Source organism: Phodopus roborovskii, unplaced genomic scaffold, assembly GCF_943737965.1.
Source record: "Phodopus roborovskii unplaced genomic scaffold, PHOROB, whole genome shotgun sequence".
NCBI classification, from domain to species: Eukaryota; Metazoa; Chordata; class Mammalia; order Rodentia; family Cricetidae; genus Phodopus; species Phodopus roborovskii.
This window is the reverse complement of record NW_026126517.1, coordinates 14160292-14183152: the sequence shown is the minus strand read 5'-3', so window position 1 is coordinate 14183152 and position 22861 is coordinate 14160292. Positions and strand designations below refer to the sequence as shown.

General features: G+C 46.0%; 1 protein-coding gene across 2 annotated transcripts in view; it reads left to right on the top strand.

Annotated features, from left to right (window-relative positions):
- The window catches only part of St3gal4 (ST3 beta-galactoside alpha-2,3-sialyltransferase 4), a 45944-nt gene extending 23083 nt beyond the window's left edge, over window positions 1–22861 (top strand). For both annotated transcript variants that reach the window (XM_051197050.1, XM_051197051.1), the window contains exons 2-11: window positions 15353–15428; window positions 15723–15810; window positions 16202–16282; window positions 16455–16552; window positions 16846–16906; window positions 17553–17648; window positions 17755–17944; window positions 18645–18788; window positions 21511–21654; window positions 21969–22861. In XM_051197050.1, the coding sequence (XP_051053007.1) occupies window positions 15413–15428; window positions 15723–15810; window positions 16202–16282; window positions 16455–16552; window positions 16846–16906; window positions 17553–17648; window positions 17755–17944; window positions 18645–18788; window positions 21511–21654; window positions 21969–22055 (1005 nt within the window). In that variant the 5' untranslated portion in view covers window positions 15353–15412 and the 3' untranslated portion in view covers window positions 22056–22861. The remainder of the gene's footprint in view (window positions 1–15352; window positions 15429–15722; window positions 15811–16201; window positions 16283–16454; window positions 16553–16845; window positions 16907–17552; window positions 17649–17754; window positions 17945–18644; window positions 18789–21510; window positions 21655–21968) is intronic.

The following is a 22861-nucleotide window of genomic DNA, read 5'->3' as shown; positions in this document are numbered from 1 at the left end:
CTGGCTGGGCTGGCAGTGAGCCAGCCCCAGATTCCAGTACCTTTAGCCTCCTGGATGGGCAGTATTGGAAGAGAACTGTCTTCAGAAGACCCTGTCTGGAAGGCACCTGGGACAGGTCACTATTGGCAACCATTTCTCCTTTATTTATCCTGGCCCTGACCTGGCCTCCACCTGGCCACTTGGTCACATGGGCTTTAACTTTCTAACCCTGAGAATTCATGGAATTTGGTGTTTGCCCCTCTAGGCAAACACCAGAAGTATAATTTTCAGGAGGATTCCTATGATGGTTTTGTGACTAGTAAGACATCAGATGGATAACTTGACACTGTTATCAACCAAGACACTCTATCAGATGGATGATACATTTCCACATAGATGCCTTTCCAGCTGGGATTGTTAGGGTATGTATGGAGCCCGAGGTACCAGAGAGAAGGTTGTCTGTCTCCTTTGCATTGGTGCTTGGAGGATGCCTCCACCTTCCATAAGTGGCCTTGAAGCATTGAGTCAGTTTCTCTGTCCTTTGTAGTCTCTCAATGAGCCTGGAAGAACAGTCTCACCTCAGACTTCCTGTGATCACACTATGTGATCACACTACACAGAGATGGGAACTGACATCCAGTCAGGACTTTGCTGGGGCTGTGCCAGAAGCACCAAGGGACTCGACCTATTACTACTGTTTTTTCCATTCCTGTTCCACCTACATTATGACAATGATTCTTGATGAATAGATCCATTTTTTAAGACTTAATTATTTATTATGTACACAGTATTCCATCTGCATGTTAGCCTGCACACCAGAATAGGGCATCAGATCTCATTATAGATGGTTGAGCTGCCATGTGGCTGCTGGGAATTGAACTCAGGACCTCTGGAAGAGCAGTCAGTGCTCTTAACTTCTGAGCCACCTCTCCATCTCCCCCCCCCCCGATTCATTTGTTGATCCAACAAATTTGTTTTAAAAACTGTGTGTCAGGCATGGTTGTAATTACAAGAAAGCAGGATAGTTGTAAAAGAATCTTTGCAGGTAGGGGAGCATTAGCTCTGTGGCGGATTGCTGCTGGAAAGTGTGGAAAAGGTGAATGAAGAGCTGGATGCATAGATATCCAAATCTGTGTCTAAGACAAAAGCCTTCCTGCCTGGCATACAGCAAATGCAGAAGCTGAAGGAAGGTGTGTGCCTGGCTTCCCTCACCAAGTGTGGTAAGGAGCTAGGTGATGGAGAAGGGAGGAGCAGCTCACATGGGTCCCTAGAGCTCAGCAGAAGCAGGTCATGTGGATCTTTGTTGGCGTGGGGAGGTAAGGCATCAAATGGGGATCATTGTAAAGCAGGACCAGAGTACTGACCCTTTAATGAGAAGAGCCTATGAAGTTGCATTAATCACATTATATTCAGTTCTGCTTGAATCCCCTGCAATAATATTAAGCTAAGAAGAATTATTGTGAGTTAGCTGACACCATGGAGCGTCACCTTGACATGCAGTTAGGTGGTGAAGGTCCTAACGGAGTTTCTTAGTTACAGTCCAAATATGTCCCAGAGTGCACAAGATGCTGTAACAGTGAATTGCCTGCTCCTAGAACCAATAATGCAGAGGCTGGGAGTAGCAGCTCCTGCCTTTGGTAACCATGAATTTCAGTTATTAATAAGAGATATAGAACGTCTTTCACACACACATGGTGCCATGTGCCCATAGTCCAGCATTCTGGAGGCAGTGTCAGAAGATCAGGAGTTCCAGGCCAACTTAAGGCTACATAGTGACTTTAATGCCAGCCACAGTAAAGTAGTGAGACTTTATTTTTTACTTTTAAATTTTTGTTTAATTTCTCAAAAATTAGTTCTTTGAGAATTTCATACAACGGTTTTGATCATTTTTACTCCCTCCCCCAAACTCTTCCTAGATCCCTCCCTCCTTCCCTACACCAGTTTGGTGTAGTTCATTTAAAAAAATGAAATCCAGTTTATTCTAGCCATATATTGGATATGTGGCATTCTACTGGAATGTGTTGACTTACCAGGGGTTACAGAAATAAAAGAAAATTGGCTCTTTCTCTCCCAGTAGCTGTCAATTGCCAATAGCTCCTTGGCTAGGAGTAGAACTCTATGCCCACTTCACCTCTTCACACTGGGAATCGGTCTGTGTTGATCTTGCACAAGTCTTATGCATGCTGTCACAATCTCTCTGAGTTTATTGTGCAACTTGCCAGATGTGTCCTGAAGACATCTTGTCATTTACTTTCTTTGCCTTTTGTACCCTTTATACCCAGTCTTCTGCGGTGATCTCTGGGCCTTGGGAGGAGGGGATGTGATACAGATGTCCCACTTAGGGCTGAGCATTCTGCAGCCCTGAACCTTGACCAGTGTGAGTTACTGTGTTAATCACTATCTGCTGCAAGATTCTCTGATGAGGCCAGCTTTAAAAATCAAGATCTTGCCAGGCAGTGGTGGCACATGCCTTTAATCCCAGCACTCGGGAGACAGAGGCAGGTGGATCTCTGAATTTGAGGCCAGCCTGGTCTACCAAGTGAGTTCCAGGACAGCCAGGGCTACAAACAGAAACCCTGTCTCAAACAAACAAAAAAACAGAAAAAGTCAGTGTCTGTAAATGTATCTTGGTGATAAAATTCTTGCCTTGAATATGTGAGGCCTGGGTTTGAATCCCAGAAACACACACACACACACACACACACACACACACACATAAACACGGAGAGTGTTTTATTACCACTTTTTTTGGGGGGGGGGTCAAACATCTGTTCTATAACTGTGATAATATATATGGTCCAGAGACACAAAGAAATCCCTGATAAGAGGTTATTATTTCACAGGCAAGATAGAAAAGCTTATAATTCTGTAACATGAAATTATACTTTGGGATATATAATTCAGGCATTCTAAATCTCCAATTTCAGAAGTCAAAAGATATTGAGCAAGACATACCGTCACTATGTAACATAAACCTGTAACTGTGAATCACAAGATTCTATGCTCTGTTTAGTACTTGAATCAATGTATAAATATAGTTTATGGGAACAAAGCATAAGTTATTCAGAAATATCTGAAAAGATTTATAAGGACAGGAATACTTGAGCTGGGTGTTGTTACATGAATGGAATTCCATTCTCTCTGTAACTCTACCCAGAAGGGAAGGGCTTAGGACCTAAACACATCTCAGAGGTCCCACCTCTCAATCAGGATCGTAAAAAATCCAAGGTCTAGGGTCTTTGAGACTAGATGTGAGTAGAGACCCATTCAAGGCAGATTTATCCATTCAGAGACTGTGTGTTTGATTGTGTTGATGCTGTATTTTCCCTTCTCTTCATTTCTTCCTCCACAATATTTTCTTCTCCTTTCTATCCATGGTTTACTTTATAGCTTAAAAGTAGTAGTTTGGGGCTAGATGTGATGGCATTTGGGAGGCAGAGGCAGGTGGGTTATTATGAATTTGAGGCCAGCCTGATCTACATAGTGAGTTCTAGGCTAGCCAGGGGCCACATAGTGAGACTCTATCTCAAACACACACTAATAATATGTTGGGTGGAATAGTTAATTATAGGTTTTCTTTCCTACTATGAATTTGTCTATATATTTTCCTTTAGCTACCACTGTGGCTATATACTAAAAATGCTTCTGTTGTTTAACTCTGGGATATTTCCTCATTCTCATAGCATTTCATTTGTGACCCTTGAATTATTTAGTCAGTAGCCTGTGAAATTACACAAGCTACTTCCAAATTAGAATAGTGGAGATAGGCAAAAGTAGAAATCAGAAAAAGAGAGTGGCAACTGGTCCTGTGTAGGCCTAAAATCTGACAAAGAAAACAATTACCCTCCAAAGTAATTGTCTTTAACTCCTTATCCTGTTTCTAGACGGTGACTAGAGGTGCTAGACCTTGAGACCCTAGACACCCTTCCCCCAGGATGTTGTTTGGCTGGCAGATGGAAGTCTTGCTCTCAGCTTTCAGACTGATAATATAGTGGCCCTGCAATCTGGAGTCACAATGGAAGACTTTCCCCACTCTGTGGATGGTCCTACCCCACCCTGTGGTTCCATGAGGCCTCCTAGGATTCTGCTGTGTTCTGACACCGCAGTTCTACTTGGCATTGCCTTCCTAAGAACGTTCTTTGCTGGCTCCTTCTGTGTCCTGGCCCCAGGCTGCTATGACATCCTTTGAAATCTAGGCAGAGGAAGTCATGTCCCTCTGTTCTTACATGCTGAGTCTACAGAGTTGGCACCCCATGGGCATTGCTACTGCTTGTCTCCTGCTGCCTTTGGAGAGATGGGTCAAGCTGCTCCTGAGAACAGCGGCTGAGACAGTAGGAGTCTACCCAATATGATGGGGAGTGAAGCCTTATCTTATCCCTTGGCAGCGAGCCCCAAGGTCTGGCCTCTCTTCTGTTTATTTTCTTCTCTTAAGCTTGGCATTCTGGGTGAGGAATGGGAAGGAATGCAACAGAAGTCTCCAAGGGGCCTTTGGGGTCATTCTCCCATTGTTCTAATGAATAGCCTCAGACCTCATTCTGTCTATACTAATCTTATCAGATGATTACTTGGGCACACCTGAATTTTCTTCTCATGAAACATTTAATTCTTTAAAGAGTCCAGGCTGAGAATCATTCAAATCCCTAAGTTCTGTTTCCTTTTAATTATAGATTCCATTTCAAAATCCCATCCTTGTACTCACCATCTACAGTCAAGCCACACAGCATCCCGAGTGCTTTGTGGCCAAGGTGTTTCAGCCACCAAATATCCTCCTCATCCTTCTGTCTTCCATGAAGTTGGCACAGACAGTTCAGCCACTTTATTACCAGGATTGTCTTTAGTTCTAGCAACACGTGTAATAAGAAAGTCCAGACTTTCCCTACAGTTCTGATGTGAGGCCTTACCCGAACTGTTCCTCTTAACAGTACTTTTCCTAGCCCACACATACTGATTCTTCTAGCCTCTCCCTTCTACCCAGTTCCAAAGGTAATTCCATGGCTTTATGTATTTGTTACAGTGATAGCCCCACTTTTCAACAGTAGGTGGTTCTTAGTCTGTTCTGAGTTGCTCTAACTAAACTCTGTAGCCAGGGTAATGTATAATGAATACAGGTTCATTTCATTTGGATCATGGTTCTGGAGGGTTTGAGGTCCAAGATGAGGCCTTCTGGTTGTTTCAACTTCAGACTGAGGCAGAGAGTAGGAGTAAGGGAGAGGGTAAGAGGTTGGATTTGTCTTTTCATACTGACTCATTTTCAACTTACAGAATTCATTTCTGTAGTAAACACTAACCACTCATGAGGGCAGAGCTCTCTGCTAGGCTTTTTTTTTTTTTTTTTTTTTTTTTTTTTTAACTATTGAGTCCTACCCACCTCTTTTATTTTTATTTTATTTTTATTTTTTGAGACAGGGTTTCTCTGTGTAACAACCCTAACTACCCTGGAACTATCTCTGTAGACTAGGCTGATCTTGAACTCACCTGCCTCTGCCTCCTGAGTGCTGGGATTAAAGGTGTGCACCACCATTTCCTGACCCTATCCACTTCTTCAAGCTCCCATCTCCCAGCACCACTGCATTCAGGATCAAGTCTGCAATGCATGAGCTTTAGGGCTCATGGTTAAAACAAACGAGGCATCTTAATGCAGAAAAACCTGGGCAGAGTTGCACATGTGGAAGTGTGTGCTCTGTAAGTGTGCTTGGAGTACAGCTGCTCAATGTTTCTTAGTTTCTTTTCTAGCTGACATGGCAGAATACCTGGCACAAGCAATTTAAGGCAGTGAGGGCTTGTTTCTGCTCGCACTTTGAGGGTCCAGTCCGTCATAGTGGGGAAGGCATAGCAGCCAGGGTGAGAGGTGATCGCACTGCATTCAGACTGGAGAAGCAGAGATCACAAAGGGGAAAGTAACTGCTCATCTTGTCCACAGCCAGTGGAATGGGAAGTTTGGATGGACCAGATTTTGGGAAGGTTGGTGGGGATCCCTCACCCAAGTGGTAGTGTTTGGAGAGAGAAGTGATGGCTGAGTCTAAAGGTGTTAAAAGGGCAGGTAGCTCCAGTTTGTTTGTTTTTGTTTTTCTTACAGAACTGAGACCCACCAGGGAGTGGCTCCATGGTAGAGTACTTGCCTACCATGCTGAGGGCCTTGGGTTCAATCCAAACAAACAAACAATCCCGAGGAACAGAAATTCAGGAACTAAAGAGCGTAGAACCATTCAGCAAGCCTTGGATTTCTGCCTGCCCATTACTACTACTACTACTACTTTCTCTCTCTCCACCCCCTGTCTCTCTCTCTCTCTCACACACACACAGAGTCACACACACACAGTCACAAACAACACACACAGTCATATACACATAGTCACAGACAGACAGACACAAGCACACAGACAGTTCCAGACCTTCCCTTTCAGAAGTATAATTAATCTGACCCTTGGATGGGCTCAGCCCTTGGGAAGATATTGATTGAATAGGACTCCTTTTAGATAGCAGGTACTGGCTTGGTTATCAGCTTCTACAGGGCCCTGTTTCTTTCTGTGCCCCTTGTTTGCCATGTTGAGAGTTCCCTGACTATGCTTATCAGCTCACTTGGAGCCAGGGACACCTTGGTTCATGGCAGAATACCAACAATGCAGACAGCTTTCCTCACAGGTTGGATGAATGCTTTTCCCTGGCAGCAGGTTCAGGGGAAGATGCTGCAGAGCCTTGGATCAGGATAGATCAACTGTGGACTTCCCCTCAATAGATTGTCCTTGTAGCAACCTGTCTAAGAAGCCCTGTGCCCCTGGAATAGCCAGGAATACAAAACAATCCTCTGGGCTTGGCCCTGCAAAGAAAGGAAATAGGATGTTAAAGTCTTTGGTTGGGCACCTTGGAGCAAACCCTAAGATAGCTGGGCTGCTTAGAACTCTGCTGGTTCTGATTTGGAACAAGGATGTACCAGTGTAGACCTGCATTGGAAAAGAGGCCAAAGGAGGAGTAGCTGTCTTGTTGCTTGGATTCATTCCAAGCCACTTACCAATGACTGCCAAAGTCTCTTCCCTAAAGGTCAGTGCTAGAGTATGGCTGAGCAACTGCCATTTACTCTGGATCCTGTCTTATACAGGATTTTCCATTTTGGTGGCATTCCAGAATCACAGAGGAGATGTTTTTTGTTTGTTTGTTTTCCTTTTACTAATGATGCCTGGCATCTAACTAATATAATATATATCACAGAGTGCCAAATCTACACATCTGGGTATTTTAAACCACTCAGGTCACTGCATTGTGTAGTCAGCTTTAACTGGAAAGATCTGGAGGAAGAAGGGTAGGAAAGGAGGGAGTTAATAAAGAATCCTGGCATGGAATTTTGCAACTCCAAGTGTGGTCCTAGCAGGGCCCAAGGGAACTGGTAAGATCATAGCTCCTTAGGCCTCACCCATAGCCCCTGGAATCAAAGTGTGCATATCAAAGCTTGAGTAGTCATCTTTGGAGGCCGTGCATCTAATCTGGTAGTTTTCCACAATGACTTTACAGTCACCTGCCATGTGTGAGAAAATTCCAGGGCTGGGCTAAACCAATGAACTGGAATTTCCTCACATGGGACTCAGACAAATGCTCATTAAGAATTTTAAGTGGTTTTGCTTTTATATTTATTTATTTGTTTATTGGGAAGAGAATGAAGAGAGAGAGAGAGGGGGAGACAGAGAGAGAGAGAGAGAGAGAACTTGTATATAAAGGGCAGAGGGCAACTTGAGGGAGTTGGTTCTCTCCTCCTGTCATGTGCATCGAACACAGGTCATCAGGCTTGGCCACAAGCACTTTTACCTGCTGAGCCATCTTGTTGTCCCAACAACAGGCAGTTCTCCCATTCATCTGTCATTCAGAACCTCTTCCCTGAGCACTGCTTCTCAAACTTAAATGTAGGATCATGTTCAAGTCTAGATTCTGATTTTGTAGGTCTGTAGGAGGCCTAGGACTCTGCTGAGCTGACAAATGCATTTTTGAGCACAAGGGATTTTGCTATTGATTTACTTCCTATGTTGACAGCTTGAGAAAATGAGAGCCAGAGAAGGATATGATATTCCATAGTCACCTAACATGCCATTCATTTAATGCTTTTAGTTTTTAACTTTTGGTGGGAGAGCAGAGTTAGGGTTTATTAAAGATACTTTAATATAATTTTAAGCATGAAGGCTAATAGGAAGGGGCTTAGAAAGAACCATATAGTCCAGAACATTGGCATGGGTTTCTCAAAGAAGACTCATCCATTTAATGTTTACACTTAAGTAATTAGTGAATAAACTTATGAGATAGGGTCTCACTATGTAGTGCATGGGAAACAGCCTTGCAAAAGAAGTTCATGTGATGAAGGATGATGTGGAGGTGGTTGTGGCTAGCAAGGGAAGGTGTGTTCACTCGTGGGAGAGCTGTCAGGAATTATTAAGGGTGACTTATCTGGAAATTTAGGATTACAAATCTCACTTTTGGCTGAGAGAGTGTGGTGGCACCTGCCTGTAATCTCAACGTGCAGAAAGAGAAGGAATTCAAGTGAGGCTAGCTTGAGCTACATAGTGAGTTATAGGCTATGGAATACCTCGCTCTTATTTCCTCTCTTTCTCTCTCTCTCACACGCAGATGAAAGGAATGAAAGAAAGGGAGAGGAAGAGAACAAAATTGAAATGTTTCTACACCCTGTAAGCCTCTCTGCTGACCCAGCAGTCTAAATCAGACCAAATTAGAAAAAACACAGGTTTAATGAATAAAAGGCTCTCGGATGATTTTCTAGCTCCCCAAGGAGGAGATAGAAAAGAGAGACTGGAAAACCATGAGTCCATTTTCTGGGGGTTAATTTAAATACCCTGTGGGAGTGGTCTTGAGCATCTCTAGGGGAGGAGTCCTGTTTGGTGGGCTTTCTGGGATGGGTCAGGATTTGGGGAGAGAGTGTGGTGATATCTTGTTTATATTCTAACAAATAATTATTTCCTGAAGATCAGAGGGTGGGGCTAGTCACTAGTTAACCATAGAGGTCTGTACAGACAGACAGGAAGTGATATGGCTGGATGAAGAGAGGAATATAAGGTGGGAGGAGACAGGAGCTCCATCTCTTTTGGCTGAGGAGTTAGCAGGAGTTGGCTGTGGCTTGCTCTTTTCTCTCTCTGATCTTGCCTCCACTGCTGACAGTATGCTGTCCAAATTGGACAAGCAGGACACACACAAAAAAAGTGCTAAACTTTGCCAAGATAAGGTAGGATGGCCCTTCAGAATATTCTGCTTCACAGAAAAGTCTGTCAGATACGCTAGGCCTGTAGGCTGAAGATTGATGTCCCAACATTGCAGAGGAACTTTGGGTACCTGTCCAGGCAGCCAGCAGTTTCTGTCATTTCTCACGTTAATCTCTTCTTGTGTCTCTGATGGAGTTGAAGACTTTATAGTTAGAGTTTTCTTTGTTACCAGAGTCAGAAAAGAAATTCACCAAAGAAATGTCAAGTATATAAGGTTGAGAGACATTAAAAGATAGTTTTGATAATGCAAGTTAGAATAGAAAGAGAATTAGGTACAACCTTTTGAATTCACCAGGATAGGATAGATATGGAGTATTTTCTCTGAATTTTTCAATTGCTAATGGACTAGACATTGTTGATGTATTTATTGCCTCATATATTGCATATAGTTATTGTACTTACTATATATACTTTTTATTATTTAGTTATAACCTTTTTATTTTTAGACAAAAAGGGGGAAATGTGGTGATATCTTGTTTATACTCTAATAAATAAAGCTTGCCTGAAGATCAGAGAGCTGAGCTAACCACTAGTTAACCATAGAGGTCTGGAGGTCTGTACAGACAGACAGGAAGTGGTATGGCTGGGCAGAGAGAAGAATATAAGGTGGGAAGGGACAAGATCTTGGTCTCTTTTCAGTCTGAAGATTTTGTAGAGGTAAGAACTCTAGTGGCTGGCTGTTATGTTTCTCTGATCTTTTAGCTTTCACCCCCTAATATCTGACTCTGGGTTTTTATTATTAAAACCAATTGGAACTTGGGAAACAAGAGATGGGGGAGGGTTATTGAGGTGGAGCTTCCACAAGAACATTCCAAACTCCTTGGGTATGTGGATGCCAGGGACTGAGGTGGAGCTTCCATTAGGACATCCCAGACTCTTTGAGTATACAGACGCCTGTTCATTTCCAGCTGCTTCCTGTGGGCATAGGGTGGTGCGGGGGAAGGGTAGTTGGCAGTTGGTGGGCTCACAATCTGAGAGGTGTGTGTGGAGAAACATATGGTTAACTGCCATCTTGGAAACCTCAGGCATTTTTTTTCTTGAGGAAGCAGAAAAGGCTAGTTGCTAGGGAAAAAAAAGAAAGAAAGAAAGAAATATATTATTAACACCTACCCTACTCAGCCAGTGGAGGAGTTGAGGCTTGTGGAGGAATTTGGGTTAGGAGGTAGTAATCGAGGAGGAAGGGATTTGGTAAAGGAGCTCAAAAGGGTTTAGGCCTGTTGGAGAATGTGGGGTAGCCCTAGAGGTAGGTAAGGGCAATGGGAAGAAGGGAGGGCCAAGTTAACTTTAGTTCAGTGGAGAGCTTGGTGAGCTGTTGTTTGATGAATCCATTGGCCCTCGCTGCCTTTCCCGAGGAAATGTTGAGAGCTTCCAGCACAAGCTCCATGACTCTGGAAGTGAAGGCTGGCTTATTGTCCATTTGATGATGGTCTGTGGCTCACCAAAATGAGGAATGATGTGGTCCAGGAGTGCCTGAACCATCACATCTACTGTTTCCCTGGAGGTGGAAAATGTTTCTACCCATCCTGTGAAAGTGTCAACAAGAGTTAGTAGGTATAAGAATTTTTTATGAATGGGCATGTGAGTTAAATCCATCTGCCAGTGCTAGGCAGATTGATGTCCATGAAGCTGGTGCAGAGGATGCTGTAGATGGAGGGCTCCCTGCATACATCTAGCAGGAGGAGTGAAGCTGTGAAATATGAGCTCGGAGATGGGTGGGATCAAAGAGGGGCTCTAAGAAATGGAACAAAGTTGATCTGATGGATCTCTAAAATGATAGACAGTGATGGTCCTGAGGAAGGATGAGGCAGTTATTTAAGTAGAACCATCCATCCTTTGTGTGGCCCCTTTTTTCAAGAGTTGATCCCTCTCCTCTAGTTGATAACAGGGCTAGTAGAAGAGTGTCAAAAACTACATATGTTCTGTTGATCCAGAGGAGCTGGAGGCCAGTCCCCAGGCTACTGAGTAAATCTTAGAATTGCCCAAGGCCACAGGGTCTTTGGAGGACTGGTGTCCCTGGCAGTGAATTATGGCTGCTTCTGCAGGGAGCTGAAGGCCTCCAAGTGCTTGGCTAAGGGGTGCATTAACTATGGAAGTGCCCTTGGTAGTGAGGATGTCCCTATCCTTCCAGAGGCAAGAATGGGTATAGGTTATTAAAATTTTTAGAGTCAGTATAGATGTTAGTCTGTTGACCCGTGAGTTAGCAGGAGCACTCTAGTCAAGGTGATTATTTCGGCCTTTTGTGAAGAGGTTCCTGTTGGCAGGTGGGTCGCTTCAACTATTTTAGTGGAAGTGACCACTGCATATGTCTGGCGGTTTCCTGATCTGTCTGTAAGAGAACTTCCATCAACAGTGTGAGTTGGAGGTTTGTGAGAGGTTGAACTAGGAGTCTAGGCTGGGATGAGCTTAGGACCTTCACAGCCAATGGGCAGGAATGAGAGGAGGTACCAGAGGGGGCGGGGACAGGAAGGAGGGTTGCAGGGTTTATGGCAGGACTGGAGATCAAGGTAATTTGAGGGTTTTTTTTTTTTGAAAAAATGGTAAGTGAAAGACTTGGACTCATGAGGATCCAAGGAGGAGAATATGACTCAGAAGGTGTAAGAGGCTGTGGATTTAAGATGCCATGATTGGCTTAAACAGGATGATCTTGAGAGCCTCCCAGGTGAGTTCAGCTGCTGCTTCCAGGACTCTCAAGAATGGCTGCCATCCACAGAGGGTGGGTGAGAGGCCTGGTTGGGGGGGGGGCTCTCTCTGGTTGCCTGGTACAGAGACTTGGCTGTAATGGCAAAGTTAGGGATCCAGTGGCAGAAGAATGTCATCAGGCCCAAAACTGAGAGAATCTGAGCCACTGTGGTCTGGGGGTGGGTGGGGCTGTAATCCTGAGGGGCTTGGACTCTGTCAGAGGTGAGGCAGGGTCTTAGACCCTGGACTGAGTTGAACACCCTAATACACCACAGTGGGAGAGCATAGCTGAGCTTTAGCTGGTAAAACACCATATCCCAGGGATCTGAGGAAGTTCAGGAGCTCGAAGAGGTTACCTGAGGCTCAGGGAGGGCAATGGGAGTCACCGTGTCTGGGCAGCATCAGTACTCTGCCAGTGTTGGTGAGGCTGGACCTCCATGGTGGGGCATAAAGGATGGGCCTGCGCAGGGGCAGTATTCCAGCAGATAGGGCATGGCCTTGTCAGCGGCTGAAGGTCAGGGCAGTATTATGACTAGTAGCCCTCCTGGCCACATTTGAAGCAGGCTCCTGGGGGAGTTGACTTGGGCTGAGCTCCTGAGGGATGGAACCTCCTGGTCAACTTCCTTTGTCCCCTGTGTAGTGGCCCCTGGTGGCCTCAGGGCAGCTGCTAAGACTTGGGCTTGGAGATTGGCCTTCTTCTGTCGCAGCCTTATCTGACTTATCTGTCAGGAGGACTTGGTTGCCTCTTCTTGGGCATTGAAACTTTAAAAGCCATTTTCACAAGTTTGGGGATCCTCCTCAGCCTTTAAAAAATTTTTTTTTTCTAATATCTGGCTCTGACTGGGAACTAAAAATGGATGGCCAGAACTGTGGCTCCTGCTGGGGAGGCAGAGTCAAGTCTATTCAAGTATACTGAGCCAGGGTCTCTTGCAATTGATTTAGAAAAATGGCTCTTTCTTTCTTTCTTTCTTTTTTTTTTTTTTTTTTTTTTTTGGTCAACTAGCTGTGTAATCTCTCAGAGTTTATCAAGAGTAACAACTTTTTCAGAGACCATCTTCATACCCTGAAGGAAGCAGCAGCGGACCATGGTGTCCTGCCTCTGCCAGCCATTCTGACCTAGTTGATAGTCCCAGTGTGGTTCTGTAGCTGGCATGACAGTGTTACCCACAGGGATATCATGTCCCATTGTCAAGAGAATTTTGAGGTCAGGCCTTAGTGCACAGAGAGAAATCAGGCATTTCGGACATATGGTGTCAGATAGCCCCAATTTAAAAAGATTTTGTAAAAGGCAGCCTAAGGGCATTTGGGGATCCAGCTTCAAATTGCACGTGCCCATTTCACAAGTCTATGTCATGACCTGGCCTCTTACACCTTCTGAGTCATATTCTCCTCCTCGGATCCTCATGAGTCCGGATCCTCATGAGTCCAAGTCTTTCACTTACCATTTCAAAAACAAAACAAAACAAAACAAAACAAAAACAAAACAAAAAACAAACAAACAAACAAAAAAAAAAAACCGGGTGTGTGAGATATTCCCTTGAACAGAACATCTTCTGAAGAAGGGGTCCCATGGAACAAAGGCAGGCCTTTGCCCCAAAAATGAGTTGGGGGCCTGCATGGCTGTGAGAAGGGTGTTTTCCCACCATGTGGCCCCTAGCTGAGGGGGAACCCTCAGGGGGACCTCCAGATGAAACTTTCTGCACCCCCATAAGCCTCTCCACCTATGCAGCAATCCAAATCAGACCAAATCAAACCGTTAGAAAAAGCACAGGTTTAATGTATAAAACGCTCCCAGATGAATTTCTATCTCAGCCCCCCTCCCCCCAGGAGATGGAAAAGAGAGGTCAGAAAACCTTGTATCTTTTTTCTGGGAGGGTTAATTTAAATACCCTGTGGGAGTGGTCTTGAGCATCTCTGTGGGGGGAGGAGCCCTGTTTGGCTGACTTTCTGGGATGGGGCAGGGTTTGGGGAGAGAGACTTTGGAGGGGGGTATTGAGGTAGAACTTCCACCAGAACATTCCACACTATTTGGGTATATGGATGCCAGAGGCTGAGGTGGAGCTTCAGTCAGAACAAAAATTGGTCTTTATCTTTCTTTCCCTTTTGGGGAGTGTGGAGTGTGCATCTTCAGTACCCTCCAGGGTTTTGCAGATGGCTGATAGTAACCCTGCAGAGGAATGAGGAAGTGTCTAATATGTCTGGGTCTTAGCCTATACTCAGTTGTTTGGGTTTCTTGTTTTGGTTTGGTTTTTGTTTGCTTTGTTTTATTGGGGATTTTTGTTTGTTTATTTTGTCACAGTTCTTGAATTCATACTGGGATCTGGGTAATGTTTCCTCTTGGGGTCACAGCCTTGACTCCATAATAGGCCTGCACTAAAAAAAAAAAAAAAAAAAAAAAAAAAAAAACATAGATTTATGATTGTGATAGATAACACTTCCTCCAGATGTTGACCTGTCTCCAAGAAATAGTCTAAGATGTTTTACTTGGCCTCAGGAGAGCACAAACCAGTGCTTCCTTTCACAGATGATCATAAGTCACTTGCTCTGTAGGTGAAAATGCTTGTCCCAGGATCCATCCAAACTGATAACAGCCCATGTCTGTGAAGTGCGTGTGTTCAGTGCATGGCTTTGATTTTTCTGTTCTTGACCATTTGAGAAACAGAACAGGATGGAAGGAACATAGGCTAGAAGAAGCTGGCACTTGGCATCTGTACATCTTCTTATGGCTGTTAAGCCACATAGATTTCTTAGAAGCTTAGTCCTAGAAGATTTGGTCCATAGAGCAATTCACTGCTTTCTGACCTCCTGTATTACTTTGCTGGCCTCTGCCCACTGACAAGGGAAGTAACCCTCAACTCCTTGTCAAGCCTCACCCTCGGGGCTCCCTGACCCCTCTCCTACTGCACCAGCCTTCCTTCCTGGTTTACCATGCATCTTAGGAGGTGAGGCCTGGGTACTGCCAGAATCTAGAAGGACTGGGAAGAGGATTTCTTGAGGACCTTCATAGCCCTCATCTCAGTATCTGTCCCAGTGCATCTGCCGGGCTGAGATTGCTAATAGGGCCAGATGCAGCAGTGGCCCAGATGGGATGAGCTTCAGCTGGATCAAGTACCAATCAAAATCTGGCATAGTTAACTTTTGGGTCAGGAATGGTGGATGTACCCCAAACTGAGTCAACATGCTGGAGAATCACATTGGAGACTGGTGTCAGTAAGTCTGGCATGGGAACTGAATGAGGGCCAGGAACTCAGTTCCCTTTCCTGTAGCAAGGCTCCACCTAGATCCCTCATACTACCCTCTGAGAGCTGAGGAGGAAGGTCACCTGGGCTGGCTACCCCACGGAGTGGCTTTGTGCTCCAGGGGGGAAAGGGAGTGCCTTTCTCCTCTAGCTGGGAATGCAAGTGGAGCCTAGACTGACACCTAGAACTCCTGCCTTCTAGGTGGCCCGAGGCAGCCGGGATGACACTTCTCCCCAGGAACCCTGCTATCTGCTGAGAAACATGACCAGCAAATCCCGTGAGTGTTGTCCAGGGTCTCCCCCATGCTGGAGGCTTCAGCAGCCATCCTCAGCAGCATCTTGGGACCGACCCCTTCAGGGATGTAGAGAGTCACATTGGGAACCAGAAACCTTCTCTTCATCCTGACACCAGAAATACTTGAGTCCCAGTCCCTGGCTAGGGACATGAGAGGGCCAGGGACTGGGTCTGCTGTGCTCGGGGTAGAGGAGCCCAGGATGGGCAAAGGAGAAGGTGGCCTGGGGCTGTACCTTCCTGTCTCTGCCTCCAGCATCTCTGTGCATGTACCTTGCAGGCTGTAAGTTCCTGGCCATGCTGGCTCTGGTCTTTGTCGTCGTCATGGTGTGGTATTCCATCTCCCGAGAAGATACGTACTTTGAACTGTGAGTATGCTTTCTGTGTCCTCTCATTGCTTCTTGCCAGAGATGGGCTGGTACAAAGAAAGGCAGGGCGCCTAGCAAAGCAGGAAGTTTTTGAGAACCTTGGCCTGACCTTTCCCATTCAGGTGCTAGCCCAGAGTCCCACCATGAGGGTGGATAGGATGGCCGCGGGTGGGACTCCAGGTGGTTTCTGTGATCTCCCACAGAGGAAATGTTAGGGCAGAATGATCTACACCCTCCATGGTGTGTGTTCAAAGTGGGACTTGGGTTGAGGAGATGCTAACTCTGTATGTCCTTCTCCAGTACCATGGGACCATCTCTGGGGAGGTGGACCCTGCCTGGGATGCTGGACTTGGTTGACTGGGCCTCCTGATGCTTCTCTTTCTCTCTCCAGCTTTTACTTTCCCATCTCAGAGAAGAAAGAGCCGTGCTTCCAGGGTGAGGCAGAGAGGCAGGCCTCTAAGATTTTCGGCAAGTAAGCACCTGATGATGGGATAGGGCATAGGGAAGATGGGATTGAGGGAGTTTTGCCTCATTGCTAACTGGCTGGAGGGTGGATGAGGCTGGAAGAAGGACAAAGAAGACATAACAGATAGAGGCCTGACCATTTTCAGTCAGATTAATCTTTTTCATTCAATCCTGTATAGCCATTCTAGGGAACAGCCCATCTTCCTGCAGCTTAAGGATTATTTCTGGGTAAAGACACCATCCACCTATGAGTTGCCTTTTGGGACCAAAGGGAGTGGTAAGTTATTGCTCAGATCAGGGGAATAGCAGCTCATTGCCTGAGTTGCTCGATGGGACTAAAGAAAGTGGTCAAATAATGAGTTGTCCTACCCAAGCAAGTGGAAAGTTCATGCCCTGTTCATGGGAGCCACACTGCTGTATATTTCTATCCACTGGCTCCATGCCTGGCTCCTTTTGCCCAGAATCAGGTACCTATGTCAAGGGAAAAAAAAATCTGGGGAGTAGAGTGGGAGCAGCCTTTAGAATGACAGTGACCACAGTCTTGGTTCCTTCTATTCATTCTTTTTGTAGAAGACCTTCTTCTCCGGGTGTTGGCCATCACTAGCTATTCTATACCTGAGAGCATACAGAGGTAAGGAGGTATTCTGCTCTCCAGTCTGGGCACCTTCACCTTTCCCTGCTCCAGTGTGAAATCATCTTGATTAGTACCATGTCAGCCAGCCTTCAGTCACTGGTCCACTGTGGCCTGCCTGCCTGTCTCCAGGAGATATATGTACTCTAAAACCACAGTAACCTAACCTCAGCATCTAGATGCCAGAGTAGGCAGAAGCTGCTGAAGGTATTGCCATGGCAACAGACAAACCTGGGTAACAGGCAAGGGAGCTATGTCATAGGATTTCTCCTCAGCTCCCTTCTCTCTATTCTTGCATTTCATTTTTCCCCCTTTATGTAGCCCAGAATGGATTTGAATTCTGCACTTTCCTTCTGCCACTTCCTAAGTGCTGAGGTGACAGGTGTGTGCCACCTTACCTAACCCTTGTGCTGGGGTTTCTTGTAGTACTTCTGTGTGCCTTCCCTCCTCTCATTATCTCTTTGCCATGCTTGGCTTGTTTGTGTTTCACTTTGAGGCCCAGGACTTCGAGGTCAGTAAGACCATGAGCAGGGCAGATCAGGGGCTGAGGAGAACCTAGCAGTGGCCTGAGGTGGCCGCCCTCAGGCAGAGAGTTCAGCGGAGCAAGGGCCACTCCAGGCTTTGACCTCTCCTCTTCTCATGGCAGCCTCCAGTGTCGTCGGTGTGTGGTGGTGGGGAATGGGCACCGGTTGCGGAACAGTTCACTGGGAAATGTCATCAACAAGTACGATGTGGTCATCAGGTGTGTGACCATCCCTCCTGCTTCTTTTTGGGTCCTGGATGTCCCAAACAGAGGGCTGCCAAAAGGCCTGACATCTCTAGTAATGGATATTCTTTCCCTGGCTTAGATTGAACAATGCTCCTGTGGCTGGTTACGAGGGAGATGTGGGCTCCAAGACTACCATACGTCTCTTCTACCCTGAGTCGGCCCACTTCGACCCTAAAATAGAAAACAACCCAGACACGCTCTTGGTCCTGGTAGCTTTCAAGGCAATGGACTTCCACTGGATTGAAACCATCTTGAGTGATAAGAAGCGGGTAAATTGGGTTAGATGGGCTACATGTCCCACAAAGTGCCATGTGATGATCTAAAAGAGTTGGTGAAGGGACAGGGTGAATCAGGCTCTTTACTACCAGAGCCTTGGGCTTCTTGCCAAGGGCATTGTTTTATATGGCTGTTATAAGCTGCCTAGCATTACAGCTCAAGAGCCTATAGGAGTTGGGTTAGCAACCAGAGGCCCTCTGGCCTGGAAGGTTGCCTAGAATAGGAGCACTGTCAGAATGTGTGAGAATCCTGGGGACAGCAGATTTGTCCCACAGTTACCTTGGAACAGGCAGCATTTTTGTGCCTTTCCTGATGGTCCCCATCAAGGTCCTACTCCCTCACTTGGCCATCTGGTTGAAGGCTGAACTGTCTGATCTGGCATTTTTTGCCCAGTATGTAGACAGCCTAAGGCTCAAACCCCTTCTTGTCTGCATATCTCTGAAACAGGTGATGGTCAGACCCTGTACTCTCCATATAATATTACACTTCCTTCCTGATAAGGGGACCCCTTGATCTCTTCTTTGGTCTCCCATCTCTTGCACAAGTCTCACCTCAGTTCTGAGGTACCTGCACTCCTGAGGTATCAAGCTTGACTTGGACCCCATCCGCTGCCTGAAGACCACCAACTGGGTTAGGTTTGAGAAACAGGTCTTTACCTATTTTTGTCTCTCCCTTCTGACCCTGACCTCATAGGTACGAAAAGGTTTCTGGAAACAGCCTCCCCTCATCTGGGATGTCAACCCCAAACAGATTCGGATTCTCAACCCCTTCTTTATGGAGATTGCAGCAGACAAGCTCCTGAGCCTGCCCATACAGCAGTCACGGAAGATCAAGCAGGTGACGAGAAGCTGGCGACAGTGAGACCAAGCTGGGAGGAGACTGGGTTCATGGGTGGAAAGTGGAGAGGAACTCCCAAGAAGGAAGAGTGATTGTGGGTGCTGCTTGCACTTGACCTTTGAAGATGGGTTTCATAGTGTGCTGCACTGACTGATGGACAGGGTGTACTTTGGGGAATTGGGGCACCCTGAAAGTAGGAGTGAGAGAAAGGTCTAGATTTGACTTGGCTGCTGGACTTTTAGAGGCTTTTGCCAGGTTCTGGTCAGAATCTGTAAACTAGGAGCTGCTGGTATACTCCCGAGCCCCATCTCTGAGATCAGCTTGAGTCAATACTGAGTTACTGTTAGACTCTTAGCCTGTAATCTTATCTTGGAACTTACTGATCTAATGGAGTGAATGGAGACTAAACTTCAACAGTCTCTTTTAAGTGTCATGGCTATGGTGAACTAGTTTAGGGAGCTGCGGTAGTTTCATGAGTCACAGCTCAGGGTTTACCCCATATTATGTTTTTGCATGTGTCTTAGACTTTCTCATGGGGCATGTGAGACAGCAGAAGGAGGTCACCAGCAGGCAATGGCAGGACTCTTGGCTGTTCCACTTGCTGTGGTTATCAGGCCAGTCTAGTACTGGGAGATTTCAATTGGTTATCTGCATGGTGGGGATAGTATTTGTGCTGACCTAGTAAGTCCATGGTAGGACTTAAGGAGATAAAGTTGGAGCACAGTGGCTGCTCTATCAGTATTTACCCCTTGCTGTTTGGCTAGTTTTCTTGAGACAGGCTAGCCTCAGACTCAAAGGTAACTCTCCTATGCGCTGAGTTTACAAGTATGAGCCGCTATACCAAGATAATATTAGCCAATATTTAAATAAATGGTTATTCTTGACTATCCATGTTATTCAACATGTTGTGTTGAATGCCTGCTACCCAGTGGTGAGCCTGAGCTCACATGCTTGGAGAATAAGCTGTGCCCCCTGCTCTAAAGGGATGCTGTGTGTGTGGCAGAGTAGATGCTGAAACAGTTCTAGATTTCCTGCTTGGACGAATGGGCAATTGCGCTATACTCAATACAGAGAACGCCAGGAGGAAGGGCAGTGCGATGACTGCAGTAAGGAGCAGAGCTGTTGAGGAAGCGATGGTCATGTGACTCTGCAGGGCCCAACTGGATGAGGGAGCACAGGGTGGATAAAGTGGCAAGGGTGGCCAAGTGGACTAGTAAATACCTGTAATCCCAGCACTTGAGAGATAGAGGTAGGCTTTCATAGTTAGCCTCAGCTACACAGTAAGTTCAAAGCCAGCCAGGGCTACATGAGATCCTGTCTTAAAAGGGAGCAAGGGTAAAAAAAGAAGGCTTACTGGGAAGTAATGCAGGGACAAAATTGAAAGAGATACTGGGAGAAAAATGGCTTGAAGAGGCCTTATAGAGACCAGGATGTGACTCTTGGAGTAAGTGGGCAGGTGAAATGTTCTATATCATTGGAGCTTAGCAGGGCAAGCTTTCTGAAGTTTGAATATTTGGTTGCCCATTGCTGTGGATAAATTAGAAGAGATCCTCACAGCAGGTGGGCAGGCAGGCAAGGTATCTTTGACCCTGCTTTACAGAGGGGTATATCATCCCTCAGCCATGAGTGTTGAGCTGTCAGGTCCCAGAAGGGCAGATCCCTCTTCCCCTTTGACCAAGTTATTTATATTTGCAAGCTCCAGTTTCCTTATTTATAAAATGATGCTAATAGTAGTATCTGTGCATATGTGTTTGGAAGGAGAGTGAAGGGGATGGTGTATTATACTATGTTCACACTCAGCATGGTGTCTGACACATAGTAAGTACTCAAGCAACAGACAGGATTATGGTGATTGTCACTACTTTCATCATGACTGCCATGGTCCTCCCTGGAGACCCAGATCTGTGGAGTTGTATTGCCTTGTATACTACTGTGCCAGCAATTTACAAATGGGAAGATAGATTTTGCTCATGGTCTCAGAGAGTTCAGTCAGTCATGGCAGGGAGGACATGGTGGAACTGAGTATGGCGTGTGGGAAGCAGGTCCCTTACCTATGGGATGGTGTCACCCACCTTTAGGGTAGGTATTCACTCTTTGAATAATCCTCATTGTCTTTCAAAGACACCCCTAAAAGTGTACTATAGTAATTTCCTTGGTATGTCTTAATCTAACCAAGTTGACAAGATAACCACAGTAGCCACTAGACATACAATAATTTAAATTTCAACTTAGGAGCTGAGGAGGTGGCTTAGCCATTCAGGACACTCACTGCTTCAGGCGATGACCTGGGCTTAGTTATATGCACTCACTTTGGGCAGTTTACCCCCACCTGTAACTCTAGTTCCAGGGGGCCTAATGGCTTCTTCTAGCCCATAGAGATTCTGCATGCACACAGAGCACATAACTCAAGCAGGTACATACTCATAAAAATAATAAATAGTTAGATCTGCAGATTTAAAACTTAATAATCAGGGGTACAAAGTAGTGGTAGAATACTTACCTAGAATATACAAGACCCAGGTTCTAGCTCCTGCATGCAAAAAGTCTAGAATTTCAGAGTAGTAAATCACTTCCTTGGCTGTATTCAGGTGCTCAGTTACTTAGCCATTGCCCTGTAAAGGAGATTTCCATGGCAGAGCACTGAGTCTGAGTATGTATGAGGTGGATGGTGAAGGAGGATGGGATTGGTCTCCTTCAAATGCCATCCTACTCTGTCCCTCAGAAGCCAACCACAGGTCTGCTAGCCATCACCTTGGCCTTACACCTCTGCGACTTAGTGCACATTGCTGGCTTCGGCTACCCAGATGCCTACAACAAGAAGCAGACCATCCATTACTATGAACAGATCACACTCAAGTCTATGGCGGTAAGCAGCCCTGCTTGGGAGCCCAGTGTGCTAGGTGGGCTAGGATATTGGGAGAGGGATGTTGGGTGAAGAGGAGGTTCATTGGGTCACAACGTGGTTCAGGATATGGCCATTCAGTGTCAGAAGTGGGACCTGGGCATCTGGACACTCCAGCTGGCATCCTCTGTATCTGCTACATGACTTCTGTCTCCCTTCTGAGAGCCCACATAAGGCAGAAAACTCCCAAGAAATATAGGGACTTGGGGAGGGGGACCTTTCTGAGAACAGAGAGGTACCTGGGGGTCCCTCACTTACTTCCTTGGCTGTCTCCACAGGGGTCAGGGCACAATGTCTCCCAAGAGGCCCTAGCCATCAAGCGGATGCTAGAGATGGGAGCTGTGAAGAACCTCACCTACTTCTGACTTGGATGAGAGCTGTGACATATCAGTTCCCTACTTTGCCATCTGAATGGCCCCTGTCTGTGGCATTGGAATGCCTGGTGCCAGTACAACCCACTTGAACTTACCCTCAGTGGGGAGGGTGTTCTGGGAGTGGCCAGGTCTCAGGAGAGGCTATGCCCCTGGCTACACAGGTGGAGTCCAAATCTAGACAGGGTGGACACACTGAGCCTACAGTAGCCTGGCCAAGGTAGGGGGCTCGCTGCTGTGGCATCCCCTCTCTGCCAGCATAATGAGGTTTCATTTGTTTGGGGGGATTCTTATTGTTTGTTTGTTTGGTTTTGGTTTTTGTTGTTGTTGTTTGTTTTGTTTTTGAGAAAGGGTCTGACTGTGTAGCCCTGGCTTATCTGGAACTCACTATATAGACCAGGCTGGCCTTGAACTCACAGAGATCCTCCTGCCTCTGCTTCCCAAGTGTTGGGATTAAAGGTGTGTATAACATGCCTGGCCCCAGCAACAAGAGATTATTTAACGCTCTATTTAATTAAGAGATAGAAAAATGCAATGGGCTGGTCCCCCAGCATTCACAAAAGGGACACAGTACAGTGTTCTGCCCACTTTTTAATAAAATTGGCCGGTTAAGGCCCTGAACTAGAGCTGGCCTCCCAAGAGGATGGAGACATCAAGAGTGGGAGTGTGTCCTCCAGAGAGAGGTTGCTACTTCCCAGCAGGCATGGGAAGGGCATTGACAAGGGGGCTCCATCTACAAGGGGCCTCACCTGGAAAAGAGGTTATAAAATACCATTAAAATATTTTTTTTTCCTAAAATG